This window comes from Camelus ferus, chromosome 15 (genome assembly GCF_009834535.1).
Source record: "Camelus ferus isolate YT-003-E chromosome 15, BCGSAC_Cfer_1.0, whole genome shotgun sequence".
Taxonomy (NCBI): Eukaryota; Metazoa; Chordata; class Mammalia; order Artiodactyla; family Camelidae; genus Camelus; species Camelus ferus.
Window position 1 is genome coordinate 39,420,910 of NC_045710.1, and position 17,067 is coordinate 39,437,976.

General features: G+C 47.9%; 1 protein-coding gene across 6 annotated transcripts in view; it reads left to right on the plus strand.

The window, feature by feature from the left end:
- Positions 1–17,067, plus strand: part of SPTBN1 (spectrin beta, non-erythrocytic 1) — a 204,033-nt gene that overhangs the window by 141,347 nt on the left and 45,619 nt on the right. For all 6 annotated transcript variants that reach the window (XM_032497549.1, XM_032497550.1, XM_032497551.1 and 3 more), the window contains 8 exons: positions 168–470; positions 2,539–2,692; positions 3,368–4,238; positions 4,341–4,478; positions 5,289–6,045; positions 6,855–7,057; positions 11,861–11,951; positions 16,842–16,988. In XM_032497549.1, the coding sequence (XP_032353440.1) occupies positions 168–470; positions 2,539–2,692; positions 3,368–4,238; positions 4,341–4,478; positions 5,289–6,045; positions 6,855–7,057; positions 11,861–11,951; positions 16,842–16,988 (2,664 nt within the window). The remainder of the gene's footprint in view (positions 1–167; positions 471–2,538; positions 2,693–3,367; positions 4,239–4,340; positions 4,479–5,288; positions 6,046–6,854; positions 7,058–11,860; positions 11,952–16,841; positions 16,989–17,067) is intronic.

The window sequence follows — 17,067 nt, forward strand, 5'->3', positions numbered from 1 at the left end:
CAGGGAAGGCAGAGACCAGTGGGAGCTGGGACTCGGAGGTTGATGTTTGGCTTTGGGACTACCAAAGATTAAGGGGTGTGCTCGGGGCTCCACTTCCATTCTCTGTTTCTTTGTTCCAGTTGAATGGCTTCTGAATTTGTACTTCTTTTCATTCCCTTTTCTCTTAGGACAACTTTGGATTTGACCTTCCCGCAGTCGAGGCCGCCACGAAAAAGCATGAGGCCATAGAGACGGACATTGCCGCGTATGAGGAGCGCGTGCAGGCCGTGGTGGCCGTGGCCAGGGAGCTGGAGGCGGAGAACTACCACGATATCAAGCGCATCACAGCAAGGAAGGACAACGTCATCCGGCTCTGGGAGTACCTGCTGGAGCTGCTCCGGGCCCGCAGGCAGCGTCTCGAGATGAACCTGGGGCTGCAGAAAATATTCCAGGAAATGCTCTACATCATGGACTGGATGGATGAAATGAAGGTAAAGCTGGGCCGAGTGGAGGCCAGAGCTAATCCAGTCAGGCCTCTCTTTTCTGGGACCCACCCACTAACCCCCCAACATTCATCTGCGCCCCTGGTCTAACTGCCACTGACAGCCAGAGAAGACCCACGTCCCCCGCCAGGAAGGTTGTTAGCTCACGAGGTAAATGAGATGTGAAGCGTGAAGAAGTTGTAACGACGACCAGCTCCATAGCTGGAGGTCTGCTGCTGTGATGCAGATCTAATTTAGATATAATTCATGCTGGGAAAATCAATCAAATTGTGGTTTTCCTGTGGTTTTAATTCTTCAGAGTTGAGCTAGTTTCCCATCTCACTGATCTGGGTGAGTGGCTCTGCTTTGGGGAGGGGTCCAGGCAAGTGGTGTGGGGAAATGGAAGAGTAGCAGGCAGTTTGGACAGAACGCAGCCCGGGAACCAGGCAGCCAGGTTCCAAATCTCTGTGAGCCTCCCTCCCTCACCTGTACGTGGAGCATGTACCTACTGTCTGCCTCATCTGGTTACAGCGAGGAGTAAGTGTGAGCTGTGTGCACACGTCACAGGATGGGGCTGGTGTGTGCATTCCATTCCTGACAGCTCTGAGCGCAGAGTTCCCAGCTTTCTCCAGCCCCTGCAGGAAGAGACTTGCATGGTGCCATAGTCCTGAGCCTGTCCACGTCCTCTGATGCAGGCCTCTGATGAAAGCTCACCCGTGTCCAGCAGTTCCCCTGCTGGAAACCTCGCAGCCAGGACAGAACAGGGCAGTTTGCAGGCCGCACCCTGAAGCCTTCTTTATCTCAGCACACCATGTTCCCAAGCTTGACCTCATGCAACAGATTTCCTTCCTGGGATGTAAGCCGTGGTCTTTGGCTTACCTCTTGAACCATTCCTGGCAGGAGACAGAGGTGGAAGGTCACCTGATACCATCAGTTTTCCCTCTTATTGTCCCAGATTTATGATGTTCTCATATATGGTCTATCTTGATCTCTTAAAATAGAAATTTTCATAAAATCTAGTAGAGAGCTGCTTTTCATTTTAGAAATCACGATGCACTTTATAATTCAGATTGGGCCAGAGATTCCTCAGAAATAAAAATAAAGTAGAAATTCCATCTGGAGAAGATGTATGATGAGACCTCCAAACTGGGCCGATGGAAGAAATAAAAGAAAATGTTAGTGAGTTCAAACTTCCACCAAAGGTGTTGCTCAGGACTCCCTAAACATGACAGTCACCTGACCCTGTTCTTACTTGGTTAGAGATGTGGTTTATAAGCTTTTCAAATAGATTTCTTCTCCCATTGACTATGTAAGTTTTGCAGAGGCATACCAATGAGCTCTCAGGTGAGGAGCGCATCCAGTTAAGGTGTCAGCAACTTCTTTGAGATTTGTTTAAACTTTGACATGAAACAGCTCTATTACCTTTATCTTATCTTCTCTTTTTTTTTAAATTGAGTTATAGTCATTTTACAATGTTGTGTCAAATTCCAGTGTAGAGCACAAGTTTTCAGTTATACATAAACATACATATATTCATTGTCACATTTTTTTTTTGCTGTGAGCTACCACAAAATCTTAAATATATGTCCCTGTGCTATACAGTATAATCTTGTTTATCTATTCCACATTTTGAAATCCCAGTCTGTCCCTTCCCACCCCCCGCCCCCTAGGCAACTGCAAGTTTGTGTTTTATGTCTATGAGTCTGTTACTGTTTTGTATAGCTTATCTTCTGGAACAGCTGTTACTGTAGCAGTTTCTTCTTGGAGACTCAGTTTATATTTCTTACTGGTTCCCCCTTCCTTTTTTTTCCCCCCGTTTTGTACTTTTTAGTATAGGTTTGTCTTGCTTATTCCAAGGTAGACAATCATTAGTTTATTATGTCTCTCCTGCTGCCGGCATTGGGGTTTGTTTTGCCCTGGTTTGCTCTCCATCACCTTCCCCTAAAAATACGGGGAGGCTGTCTGGCCAGAGGGAGGGTGCAGGTCGGTTGTTGGCTCCCATCCCATCCAGAGAATAGGAGACACTGAAGTGAGGGTTGTATTCATGGGCACCTTTTCTGTTGCCTCTTGTGTGCAGGTGCTATTACTGTCTCAAGACTACGGCAAACACTTGCTCGGCGTGGAAGACCTGTTACAGAAGCACGCCCTGGTTGAAGCGGACATTGGCATCCAGGCAGAACGGGTGAGAGGTGTCAATGCCTCTGCCCAGAAGTTTGCAACAGATGGGGAAGGTAAGGATGGACTGTTTGAGATATTAACAGCCTCATCACCAGAGATCTGTTTGAGAGAAGTAGATGGGGCCTTTGAAGAGACTGTGGGTTCCCAGAGGGCCATGTCCTGGGTATAATGAGATGCAGTAGGGTGGTCTTCTGAATGATTTTACTCTATCTTGCTTTTCTGAAATGAATCTGTCTTTACCTTAAATACTCGAATGCTGCTTGGGTTTGAGTGGCTTGGTTTTGGGGAGTGAAACTGGCCAGACCACACCCTATGCTCACCCACAACCAGTGTGGTTGCTCAGACATCTCATGGCTTTCATACCTCTGGTTGTACGTATCTTTGTTTAAAGGATGTTTTAAAGGATTTGGTTTTGTCCTATTTTAGAAACAGTTAAACGCAGCTGTCTTCTTTCTTACAGTTTGTGAGTTTTTTTGGTTCCTAAGTGATCCAAAAAAATAATAATATTTGAGGCAAAACAACAACAACAAAAACCACCTACCATTACCCCTCCCTCCTCTTCCAAACACAATCCTAGAAGGTGCTCCGTTACCCCATAGCGTGGCCCTGCACTTAGAGTGAACTGGTAATCTAGTAGGAAGAGCAGGGGGGTGTAGATTACTGCCTGCAGACGTGCAGGAGCCTGGGCTGAACACCATCACCCATGTGCCTGCCTTGGCGTTAAACAGGTTACAAGCCCTGCGACCCCCAGGTGATCCGAGACCGCGTGGCCCACATGGAGTTCTGTTACCAAGAGCTTTGCCAGCTAGCGGCCGAGCGCCGGGCCCGCCTGGAGGAGTCCCGTCGCCTGTGGAAGTTCTTCTGGGAGATGGCGGAGGAGGAAGGCTGGATCCGGGAGAAGGAGAAGATCCTGTCCTCCGACGACTATGGCAAGGACCTCACCAGCGTCGTGCGCCTGCTCAGCAAGCACCGGGCGTTCGAGGACGAGATGAGCGGCCGCAGCGGCCACTTCGAGCAGGCCATCAAGGAGGGCGAAGACATGATTGCTGAGGAGCACTTCGGGTCGGAGAAGATCCGGGAGCGGATCGCCTACATCCGGGAGCAGTGGGCCCACCTGGAGCAGCTCTCGGCCATCCGCAAGAAGCGCCTGGAGGAGGCCTCGCTGCTGCACCAGTTCCAGGCGGACGCCGATGACATCGACGCCTGGATGCTGGACATCCTCAAGATCGTCTCCAGCAACGACGTGGGCCACGATGAATACTCCACCCAGTCTCTGGTCAAGAAGCACAAGGATGTGGCTGAGGAGATCACCAACTACCGGCCTACCATCGACTCACTGCACGAGCAGGCCGGCGCCCTCCCCCAGGAGCACGCTGAGTCTCCCGATGTGCAGGGCCGTCTGGCAGGCATCGAGGAACGCTACAAGGAGGTGGCCGAGCTGACACGGCTGAGGAAGCAGGCACTGCAGGACACCCTGGCCCTGTACAAGATGTTCAGCGAGGCCGACGCCTGCGAGCTCTGGATCGATGAGAAGGAGCAGTGGCTCAACAACATGCAGATCCCAGAGAAGCTGGAGGACCTGGAGGTCATCCAGCACAGGTGAGCGGGGTGCGACAGGGACGCTGCAGGGAGCTGGCCTGTCCACCCCTCGTGACCACTGGCAACTGAGGAGGTGACCGCCCTGTCGAATTGCCTTTGCAGATTCGAGAGCCTGGAACCAGAAATGAACAACCAGGCTTCCCGGGTCGCGGTGGTGAACCAGATCGCACGGCAGCTGATGCACAGTGGCCACCCGAGCGAGAAGGAGATCAAGGCCCAGCAGGACAAGCTCAACACGAGGTGAGCAGGAGGCCAGAGGCATGCCGGCTCCCTGTGCACCCAGCTGGCTAGGGGTGGGGTGGTGATGTCACTTGCTGAGCTTCACAGTCAGGAATTTCCTGCCCAGGGTCACTGGCATCGTGGCGCTGATGTCATGGCATTGGCATCTGCCTTTTGATGGACCCTGGTTTTACAAGAAGTGCCTCTGGGGTGACATTGTTGGGGCAGCCCCTCACCACGTGGGATGCAAGGGCCTGGGTGAGACCCCTGGTGGATCACAGCATCAGCGTGGCACCTGTGCTATCCCTTTTAAAATAATTTCTGGGCCAGGGTTTTAGCCTGTTAGAGAGGTAATTGGCCAATGAAAGTCCTGATTATCAACGTAGACCTTTGTCCTGGCCTTATCTTTCTGTTGAATAAACACATTTGAGTAGGTCGTGGTGGCAAGCTGGCCTGGGTTCTGAAGGTGACAGTCAGCCTTTGGGTGTGGAGTATGTTCACAGGGTGCAGCTCAGGGATAAGTAAAATATGCATGTAAATGAGTTAGGGGACCCTTTGGGGGAAAGATGTGTTATCACTGCTCACTTTGCAGCTCTTTTACAAGTCCCTCTTTGTGTCAGACTTTTCCAGATTATATTGTGTCCCTGAGCAGTTTCGGTGATGATATTTGGTGTCCATACATTGAGGGAGATGATTTTCCAAAGACACGTAGTCAAAGTTGAGATGGAGGGGAGAAAATTGCAGCTTTGACCATCACTGTTAATGTCAGTGTCTGGCTCTGAACTTCTGGCCTCTCTCACACTGCTCTCTCTGCCGCCCCTGCACCCACAGGTGGAGTCAGTTCAGGGAGCTGGTGGACCGGAAGAAGGATGCTCTCCTGTCTGCCCTGAGCATCCAGAACTACCATCTTGAGTGCAACGAAACCAAATCCTGGATTCGGGAGAAGACCAAAGTTATCGAATCCACTCAGGACCTGGGCAACGACCTGGCTGGTGTCATGGCCCTGCAGCGCAAGCTGACTGGCATGGAGCGGGACCTGGTGGCCATCGAGGCGAAGCTGAGTGACCTGCAGAAGGAGGCCGAGAAGCTGGAATCCGAGCACCCCGACCAGGCCCAAGCCATCCTGTCTCGGCTGGCCGAGATCAGCGACGTGTGGGAAGAGATGAAGACCACGCTGAAGAACCGCGAGGCCTCCCTGGGCGAGGCCAGCAAGCTGCAGCAGTTCCTGCGGGACCTGGACGACTTCCAGTCCTGGCTCTCCAGGACCCAGACGGCCATTGCCTCGGAGGACATGCCCAACACCCTGACCGAGGCCGAGAAGCTCCTGACGCAGCACGAAAACATCAAAAACGAGATCGACAACTACGAGGAGGACTACCAGAAGATGAGGGACATGGGTGAGATGGTCACCCAGGGCCAGACCGACGCCCAGTACATGTTCCTGCGGCAGCGGCTGCAGGCGCTGGACACCGGCTGGAACGAGCTTCACAAGATGTGGGAGAACAGGCAGAACCTCCTCTCCCAGTCCCACGCCTACCAGCAGTTCCTGCGGGACACGAAGCAGGCTGAAGCCTTTCTTAACAACCAGGTAAAGCATCCCCGCCACCTCCCTGTGGGAGCAGCCTCCCTGCCTTCGGAAATGTTGCCAACGGGGCCGCCAGTTTAAACTTCACCATGTGCAATCAGAAGAGTAACTGAGAGACATTAGTTTCTCCTGCCTTCTAAGGCACTGAAACCAGTGACAGTGTAGGGGTCAGGAGCTGAAGGTTCCTGCAGGGGCTTTCTTACCTTGCGAAGTACAGTTCTGTTGTCGAGGACCTCTTCAGTTCACAGTATGTCCACGTAGTGGCTCATGCAATTGGTAATGTTCTGTTACATTATTCATCTCCTCTAAAACATACAGTGAGGTGTTTTTTGGGGGGTTTTTTTGTTTGTTTTTTACCCCCTGAATGGCTGTCTTCCATGCTCAGGGACTTCTCCTGATGACAATGACACAAGGCAGAGATCAGAGAGAGAAAAAGAGCTGAGGTTGACCACCAACATCCTGATGGTTAATCTCTCTTAAAAGATGGAGTTTGAAGGGCCTGTTGCTATTGCCTTATGAGCCCATGAGTGAACTCTTGTGGCTGATGCACAAACCTTTGTTTACTTCCCTCACTCACTTTGGGAAGAAGTTTAGAGCATTTAACCACTTACAGTATTGCACAGGATTTTTTTTCCCTCCCAACTGTATGTCATCTGACTCCATAATTTCATTTAAGTGTAACAAAGCAAATGTGTTGCCACATATGTTGAAAACGTAGGGTGTAGGAAAGAGTGCTTTTGTCTTTCCGGAAGTGAGTTGTGTTTCATGATGTCTCATTTTGCTATAACTTTGTTTTCCCCTTTTTAAATAAGGAATATGTTTTGGCCCATACTGAAATGCCCACCACTTTGGAAGGGGCTGAAGCAGCTATTAAGAAACAGGAGGACTTCATGACCACCATGGATGCCAATGAGGAGAAGATCAACGCAGTTGTGGAGACTGGCCGGAGGCTGGTGAGCGATGGGAACATCAACTCAGACCGCATCCAGGAGAAGGTGGACTCTATCGATGACAGGTATGGTGCCCTGAGGTTCTTAAGGGAGTTGTCCACCCTGGGAGTCTATAACATCTGAATCACTGGCCACAGTCCTTGGGGCTGTGGGTGTAAATTCCCCAGCAGGCAGGATATGGGCACCTAGCAAAATCTAATCTACAAAAGAAAAGCCTGAGAAGCCAAACTAATCCTTAACCAAAGATGTCTTTGTGCTGAGTGGCACTCAGGGTGTAAGCCATGCCCTTTGAGAGGTGATATCCAGCATGTCACCTAACGGGACCCCGAGAACCAGGCGCTTCCCCAGCTCCACCCACACTCACCTTCATCCATGCAAGACTCCTCTGAGGCCTGTCGGGGGGAGTGGGGAGGGAGGGCAAGGTTTGCTGGTCCTGAGTAGCAGGCAGAGCTACAAAGGAGCATCATCAGGCCTTTCTTAGAAAACTGGCTTGGATAATACTGTCGTGAGTTCTTCATAATAGGAGAAAAGATCCTTTTCCTCTTCTGTCAAGGCATCTCCAAGATTAGGTGATCTTGTTTTTATTTTTACTTTTTTCTTTCTTTGTATTCCAAAAGATTTTTCTCCCTGCCTGAAGGCCAGTGTTCTCTGTGGACATCCCTAACTCTCTGTCTGCCTTGGTTATCACTGAAGTGCTACGTCTGGGCAGATCTGGTTTGGATGTACCAGCGTGGGCTGGCTCTGGGCCGGCCACTTCTGTCCCAGGGTGGCTCATCTCAGTCAGTCGCTATCCTTTGTTCCAGCTGATCTTCTCTGGTCCCAGTTTGGGTGGATTTAAGGGCTCATTGTGAGATTGATGTCATCGAGAAACAAGCTCTTCCCCAAGGCTTCTGTGACCTTCAAGTGCAGTGAAGAGGAAGAACTCCTTGCTCAGAGTGTTTCTTTACTTAACATGTCTGAGAGGGTCTCCTGGGACCCTGGGCCAGATGAACTTTTTATGATATGCAGTGAAGAGAGGGAATTACTCTTTCCCCAAAAAAGACTGAACTCCTGACTTTAGCCAGCCTGCCTTTTGCGCTGATTTAGACCCGAATCCATATACCCTAAGTGTGGTACTATGAAATAGGGTGTAAGGTACATTAGGATAATGTTGTGTCTGTTGCTTTTTAAATAGCTGGAAAAAATAAGAAGAAAAGATCTCTCTGCCAGGCCTTTCTTAGATGAGTGTGAGAAACAAGCATTGGGCAAGGAATTCTTAACCTGGAAATAGAATTTCCTTTTCTCCTAATGTTAATTCTCATTGTTTTGTAAACATGATACCCCACGTTCCTCCACGTTAGGTGCACACAGCTGGTTTCCTGACAGCGGGCTTGGCCGTTGGGGACACTTGTATTCAGGCAGGCGTGCAGCTGCCTGGCAGCTTCTTCGGTGTATTTATACGTCCCCGGTGCTGCAGCTGCGAGGGCTTGGAAGCAGGTGATGCTGTCAAGACCAGAGATTCCGGGATATGAGAAAATGTTTCAGCATCTCTCAGCTGTGGCTTAACCTTCCTTTTGCCCTTGTTGGAGAACCTGGGCTCCTAAAGTTCCAAGGTCCCCTTAGGATACCTATTTCTAAAAGGCAGTGGGAGGAGAGTTCTTCTCTCCATAAGCCTAGGAAAGATGGAAGGGGGACGGGGCTTTCCACTGATCTACCCTCAGGAGGACTATGTTTTCTTATTTTCCTCGGCCAGTGTTTACTGAATTCTGATTTCACTTTAACATCCCCAGAGGCCTCAAGATCTGAAACTGACTCTAGAGGATACAGGTCTGTTACAAAAAAAAACCCCCACAAATCTGAGTTCCATGTGGTGTTGGAGCACAAGCTAAAGTAAATGTCTAATCCTTCAGATCTGATCCCTGTCCAGAAACATTCTGATGCTCCTGTGAAGCTATTTTTGTAGAACGCAAAATCATCATAATGTGCTTACATTCTGGAAATCTCGCCTGTTACCACTGAGTCTGTTGAAATGAAAAAGTACTAGAACAAAGACACTGGCTCTGAACAGATGTGGGTGGGGTGTGAGTGGCCTTCAGAGTGCTTGTGACTGGGCGGAAAGGAGCCTGCCATCCAAGCCTGCCCGGGGGATGCGAACGGGTGAGCTTCCTGGCTCAGGAAGACTCCAGCCCCGAGGCCGTCCTGTGAAAAAAGGAAAAAGTGTCCAGTTTCATAAAGCCAGACCCTGTCTCACATGGGGAAAAAGCTTTAAAATTACCATCCCACTTTGCCACAGATACCTGTTTAGTTCTTCGCTTTTCACTAGAGGGAGAGTTAAACCCCGTATCCACCTCATTTTGAGTCTCACTGTAGGTAAGAGATGGAAATAAAGCAAGAGATTTAACCTCACCCCAGAGAGCACTCTTAGGACTGTGGGAAACTACAGCCGATTTTTAGAAGGTCCTTCCCTGTAAGTAAATCCACGATCCAGCCTTGAAAGACCTTTCCGGTCTCACTTCCCATGAGCACCGTCGGTTACCACAAGCACACAGTGCAGCCACGCTCTCTTCCCTCTGGGGCTTTCTGAGCAGCCACCGGTCTCAGCTGCTAGTACAGCTGCTTTCACTCCACAGAGCACATTACTCAGAGGCCATCATCATGCCTCGCAGATCTGTGTCATTTGGACACGGGACCCTAAGTTACCATTAGGCCTTTGCCTCCTCCATGGACCCACTGCAAGAGAAAAATTGTCCAGACAAATCTGCTGGGCACGTAAATCTTGATTATGTAAGAGATACATTCAAGATTCTGTCTGGTGGTATGTGTCTCTCAGTGAGTTGTCTGATAGTGTTTGAAGTTATTTTTACTTCCATCATTCCCATGAGCTTCAAGGTTGCACGTCCTGATGCAACTGCCCGTGTCTCTGATTGTTCCCTGCCATGGTAGCATCTTCGTCTGACGCCACAGGAGGGAACGGGCCCTTTTATTCAAGGCTTTTGACTAAAGGCAGGATTCCTGCATTTTGTGACTTAACTCCAACTCAGGTTACCTTCCTCCTGAACGTTTGTTTTATTTTCTTAAAAACCCCTACAGGTGGTGATTGGAATTTGAGGGTTGGGAACTTGAAGAGCTTTTCTTGACATTCCATCCCCACCCACATTTTTAGATGACTCATTCCTTTAGCCCCAAATCAGTAACAGTCTTTGAAAAAAAAATTTTGTTTTAATTTTTGGTCTCTGAGAAAGGATAGCAGTGAAGTAGAGGGGCTTTGGCCTTCAGTTTTCTGTCATTATAAAAGCCACTGTTAAAAATTTGGGCAGAATCACAATAAAGAAAAAAACGGGAGGGAAGTGGAAAACTGCCTTTTAATCTCATCCCCATCACACACACACCATTTTAGTTTCTGCTTTCTCATCTGTGCCTTGGAGTTTTACGTCATTGGCTCTGCCTGAACTCTTTTCATTTAGCATTATATAAGAAGTATTTTTCTGTTTCTGCACTTTGCCTAAGGGGCATAAACCTATTAAGACCTCTTCTCCTAAAACTAGGGAATCCTTTTCAACTGAAAAAGAAAAAAATTTGAAAAGTCATTGTATGTGTCTCGCAATTCCCTGACAGTATTACTTGTGTTTATTTTCTTCTGTGTTCTGTAGTCACTGGTAGCTGTAGGAGCGGAGAGCATTTCCCTTTGGTCCCAGGCAGACCACGGGTGCGGTGCTGTCTCTGTCACTTGTTGCCAGCGCTCACTGGGGACCTGGGTGACACATGGCATTCCTGTAAGATCTTTCTTGGTCCGGAATAGGGTCCTCTAAAAGCCAGTCAGTGGCAAGTGCTGCCCGAGCTGCCCTTTCTTGGCGTTGTGCAGAGTCAGAGGTCATGATCTTCCTCTTCCCCACCATGGGGGCTGGAGGGCTGGTCGAGAGACCTTGCTCAAGCACCACAGCCTTGGGGGTTGGATATAAAACCCCAAACCTCCCAATTTGCACTGTCCCTTCGCTCCTCTCCACGCCCTGCACTTCGGCTGGCCCGCTGGCTTGGGTTCCTTGGGACTCTCGGGGAGCTGTGTTCCTGCAATGCTTCTGATTCTCAGTGTGGCCCGCTCTCCCCTGTGGCAGTAGGACCATGTGAAGGTGGCCCTTTCCACAGCACTCATGGAATTCGCGTGGCTCTTGTCCACAGGCTGGTGGTGGTGAGTTCTGGCACCTCCGCATTGTGTGCTGAGAAGCCCTGTGTACTGCGTTCGAGATGGGGAACATTCACTCAGGTCTCTTGTCGTTGACCAAGCTCAGCAGCTCCTTCCAAGTCTTGCAAGTTTTTTTTGATTAAGGTTTTGTGCTTTAACTTCTTTAAACCTCGGTTACGCTTATCTGTTAGTAAAGAGTGGGATTGAGTAGGTAGATAATCTCACGTTTACAACTTCTCATTCTTGGTTTATTGTTTTGGGTGAGTTCTTCTCAAGATGGGAATCTGGTTATCAGGAAACATTCACTAAAAGCCAGTCATGTGGTTTTATATTTTCTTAGCTGCGTACACAGCCTGCCACTCAGGTCTGAGTTTCTTGAAGATCTATTTCATATTCTCCCACAGCTCCTAACATGGGCAACAGCGTGTGCTCAGGTGCTTCCCCTTGCACCAGATTTATGAAGCTCATTTGACTGCTTCCTGGCCTGTTGCCTGGCTGGGACAGGTGTTTTGGTCTATTGTACCATGGCTTACTCATTTTGAAGATGCTACACTCTCTTGTTAGTCTTGTCTCTGTGACGTAATTGAGAACCGTAGGCAAACTGTTTTCAGCATATACAGAAACCCAGGAAAGAATTGAGTTATAAATTCTGTTTTTCAAGATTCCTTACTTCCTTTTTTAAAAGTAATTCTTATTTTTATTATAACAGACATAGGAAGAATCGTGAGGCAGCCAGTGAGCTCCTGATGAGACTGAAGGACAACAGAGATCTTCAGAAGTTCCTGCAAGATTGTCAGGAGGTATGTCTCCCTTTAACCCCTCCTTTCCTCTTCTGTAACAAGAGCCATCCAGCATTGGGCAGAAGAGCCCTTTCAATTATAAAATTACCCGAGGCCAGAAATTCATATCACTTACATAATTTGCAGGTGGGGCCGGTCAGTTCTCTAACCTACAAACTGCCACTTAGAGTAACCAGATTATTATAATCTAGAATATCGTGTCTAGAACTGTGCTGTCCAGTACAGAAGACACTAGCCACATGTGGCTATCTCATTTTAAATTAAATAAAATTAAGAGTGTAGTTTCTCAGTCACACTGACTGTGTTTGAAGTGCTCCGCAGCCAGCTGTGATTCACGGCTTGCCACATTGGATACACAGATGTAGGACATTTCCATTGTCAAAGGTGGTGATATTCTAACACATTCTATAACATGAAAGCATCTAATACTATGTTTTAACTATTTAAAGTAACACATATTTAATAGTATGAAAGGAAAGAATAAAGGGAACTGCATTTGACTACCCAGGTAAGAAGAAAGATTTAAAAAAATACGAACTGGGGAGGCTGTGGCTCAGTGGTGGAGTGCATGCTTAGCATGCATGGGGTCCTGGGTTCAATCCCCAGTGCCTCCATTAATCAAAGAAACAAATAAACCTAATTACCTACCCCACACACAAGAATTTTTAAACAAACAACTAAATAAAAAAATAAAAAATGAGTTTCTTATTCACTGAAGACCTTGAAATTATTCATCTTTCAGGCTCCTCAGGCACGTGTCCAAGAGCAGTAACCCTGATTTCAAACTCCGAGTTTTAACATGTGGTATTAATCTGGTGATTCTCATACTATTTCGTTCTCCCCTGATACATGCATAATAAGCAAACTTGGGAAACTAAAGTCAGCCAGAAAAATACAATCTCTCTGCAAGCTGGTTGGCAGAAAGCATCTAGGTGACTTCACATGTGTGAGATCACGAGGACATCACGTTTCACTGTCTCCCAGAGAGCAGCGGTGAGGCTCAGCCCTCTCTGTTTTATTAGATTAAATCCTATCAGAGGCAAAAATGGGATGAAGAGCATCTAAGTGAAGCTGCAGGGACACTGGGGAGAGGGAGCTAGAAGGTGTGGAGAGGATCGAGGTCCTGTGCTTAAGAACATGACTGAAGCCATCACAAACCCCTCACGTGCAAAGTTGCAGCTGTGTGTTAGGAGAAATACAGCTCTAATAACAGTCGTGTTAGATCGTCGGTGACAGAAGCCATCCTTCATGTCCAGGAAACTGCTGTCTTGCTGTGAATCTTACAATATGCTCTAGCAGCTAAACCTTACAAAGGAAAAAAAGCCCCTAAACTATGTCGCTCAGGGTCTGTCGGCTTCAGGGCCATACTGATAAATCTTGGGCTCTGGAGGATTTGCCTGGAGCCAGACAGGCTTAGGACAAGAGTGCCCCTTCAACTGACACCCAGCATTAACAACCCATTTGAAGAGGATACCCATTTAAAAGAGGCATTCATGTCCCCAGACAAGACATCGGGGAGTGTAATGGGATCCACTGGTAGCTGTGCGGAGTTGATACTGTGCTGCAGTGAATACCAAGTGGTCCTTCAGCTTTGGAAGGAGTGAAGGTTGTCAGGAGGTGTGTGCAGCCTGGGCTGTGCCTTCCCAAATTGGAGGTCTTTAAACTACCTGGATGTTTCCCTTGAAGCACCATCGGTGACTTGTTTTAACCTCAGGCCATATAGAAGGGGATGTGCTGGGGAAATCAGTAGGATTCCATATCCTTGCTTAAACGGCAAGTTGATGAGATGTAATTCCTTGACGTGAGCCTGGTAAAACATTTGGGAAGAAGAATGCCAGGAAATGAGCAGAAGGTGAGAGGCCAGAGAAGCTCAGTTGAAATTTCCAGCCCCCGGTTTTCCCTTTACATACGTGTGGATTCATAAATAGAAATGTGTGGGAAAAGTAAGTAGATAAAACGATAGTCCTTCCAAGTAGAATCACAGGAAATAGTCAGTTTCAGTAGATCTTTAGATCTTTGTTAATGCTTGTTCCAAATTAGCATCCTTGGTTCAAGGCGTTCACTCCTTAACACACACCAGTGACTGTGAGGCACGCCCAGAGCGTTCAGTCCTGCGTGATTTCTCCTGAAAGTATGCACAAGGGTCTTGGCTGGGCTTTTTGTGCCGGAGATGATTCACAGTTCTCTCTGGGACTGCTCTGCAGTCTCCCTGGTTTACCTTTTCTTTCCTTGAATATCATTTAGTACAACCTTAGGATCTGCTGGGAGTCCCAGCTGTCCCACAGTAGCAGAGACTGCTTCCACATAGTGGCGGAATTTAGGTCAGGTTTGGAGGCTGTAAAACCCTTAGTGAAGAAGTACAAGCAAAGGGGTGATAGGTATTATTCCCTGGCTGTAAACTTCCCGTCGTTCAGCCTCATTAAAATATGCCCCAGACTCTCAGAGATCCAGACTCTAAGAATGGAGCTTGCATGTAGACCAGTCCTACATTTGAAAACCTTCCTATTGTTGTGCTGCTAGATATTTACAGAGCACCCAGGGGTCAGATTTAATACCATTGCTGGTACCATTCTAGGTCTAGGGAGCCCAGGTCGCCTCCTTGTCACACTGCCTTCCTCGTGCGTTGGGGGCTAGAGGAGGCTGGGTAGTGAAACCTCCTGGGGTTGCCACCCTCCGCAGACTCTTTCTGGAGGGGTAAGTTTAGTGCAGCAGTGCGGAGTGGTGGGGGAATGAGCAGGGGCCATCTAGGCCCAGTTACACATGGTGCTACAGAGAGCATCGTGATTTTTGTAGTGTTATTTTAAGGTGATATCCTGAAAAATGAAGGATTTAAAAGGTACTAATTTCCTGTTTTATTCTCTCCCACCATACCTCCTGTTTTTTGAAACTGATTTTCCCCCCAGGAAAACAGTGTAACTAGATGTGGTGGCACAGGGGTAGCGAGTTCAGTGCTTTGCTTTGAGCTTAATTCAGCGATCAAAGCATTTTTCCTATCCTTTCCCAATCTGCACAGTGTTCTTTTCTGCAGAGAATGAGTATATTCTTAAATGACCTTTGTAAATGCCCACAGATAATAACTGTGGTTCTGATTCCAGAATGCTGATGGAGGGCTGATGAACTAGCAAGTTCCATGGCTCCATTTCATTGTGCTGCACTACATGCTGCTTTATCTGTAGGATGATGTGTTCAGCAAAGAGCAGATTTGTTTATAAGCCTTTGATTTTTATGTAGCTCTTTTTTTTTAATCTCTCTCGGGTAGGTGGTTATGAATAGCGCAAATATGTGAATGCCCTTTGCACTTTGGATAAATGCCTTTTATTGTGTTTAGTGTGTGTGTATGGAATACAGGGGAGCATTTGGCCATTTGGTTTCGTTTTAACCTCTTTTCTCCTTAGATTGAATGGCCATAGCATGTCAGATCTTAGCGACTTAGATAACTGTAAGGAAAATAGGTAATTCTTTTAAAGTAGGAAATTCAGTGTCTCTGTTGTTGTGGAACAAATCTGTGGTCCTTGCCTGCAAAGAGCTTTATGAAATTTACTGCTGCTTTCCCCCTTAATAAAGAGTGACATAAGAGATCTCGCTACCTTTTGCTTTCAGCCCCCAGCCCCTCCTGCCTGGTGGGTGAGTGTCCTGGGGAAGGTAGAGCTGGAGTGCTCCTGTGACCCTCACACCCCTCGACATCGTTTCCAAAGAACAGACTTCCTATTGTTGAAGCAAATTTATGGAGAAGCCTTTCCCAGCAGCAGCCCAGAGTGCGAGCAAATAGCCTTGGGATTGTTGATTTCAAGGGTTCCTCTTGGTTTTATACAGCATTTCTAAACCTTTGGTGGCGGCACCATACTGCAGTTTGGGCGCACATTTGTTGTGGCAGCACCGGGCATAAAAGTGGCTTCTCATGGTCACACAGAAGGGACATGGCCCCTGAAGACACTTGCTTCTGGTTCCAGGCTGACCCTTTGTGTATTTGCGTATCTTCCGCCTGGGCAAACAGAAGCTCTTCCTGGCTAGTGCTTTGTATGGGGCAGGAGTTGGGACCCTGGCATGGCCAACTACAGGCAGGCAGTGCGGAGCTGGACAAATTGGGATGAGAGCCAGCAAGAGAAACATGTCCAGGGCCTGGGGCTGGGCTGAAGAGAAGCCCCTTTCAGACCTGTCAGTGGCCGGCAGGCTCTGTGAAGAAGCTCCTCAGAGCTCAGATCCAGGCAGATGTGTTGGGTCTCAAAATCAAGTCGTGTGAAGTGTTGTTGGTGTGAATGAAAGACTCTTTACAGTGACAGGCTTTAGAGGGAAAGGTGAAGTTGGTTCAGACTTGAAGGGAGCATTGAGAGGACACTGTTGTTACCTTACCCCTGCAGTGAGCAAGTTACTTCTGCTCTGTGGCATTCCCATAGACACGCCCGGGAGGGAGGGAGGGATAAAAGAGTGAGGGGTTTGGTTTTTATACAGTAGAACTAAAAGAGTAAAAAGATTACCAAATGGAATAAAAGACAGTTAATCATGATTAACGTGGTATAACTGGCCATGGATATTTGAAGGAGAGAGAAGGTTGTGACTTAGACTGGTCAGGGCAGAATTTTAAACACAAGCCTTTGAGGGAAGAGCTGGTTAAGAGAGCCAAACAGTTTGAAAGCTGGCTCAGAGCACTTCTGTGCTTCTGGGTTTAATATTAGATACATTGTTTGGAGCAGGGCTCAGGTACAGCATCCATACAGTGGAGATATGTGTTGTGACGGCTCAGAGTTGTAAAGTGAATGTTTGGTTGTCTGTTGCCATGGAAACATGCAGTATGCATAGTGTGACGTAACACCTCTTCCCAGGCAGAAAAAAGGCTGATGTCTCTGATCACAATCTCTGAAACCTTCCTGATTTTTTTTTTTAATTCCTAAGCTGTCCCTCTGGATCAATGAAAAGATGCTTACAGCCCAGGACATGTCTTATGATGAAGCCAGAAATCTGCACAGTAAATGGTTAAAACATCAAGCGTTTATGGCAGAACTCGCATCCAACAAAGAATGGCTTGACAAAATTGAGAAGGTGAGTTAAAATGTTTGGTGGGGCTCCACTAGTCCAGCTGTGGTGAGAAAACGAACGAGGTAGGAATGAGCTTCTTTGT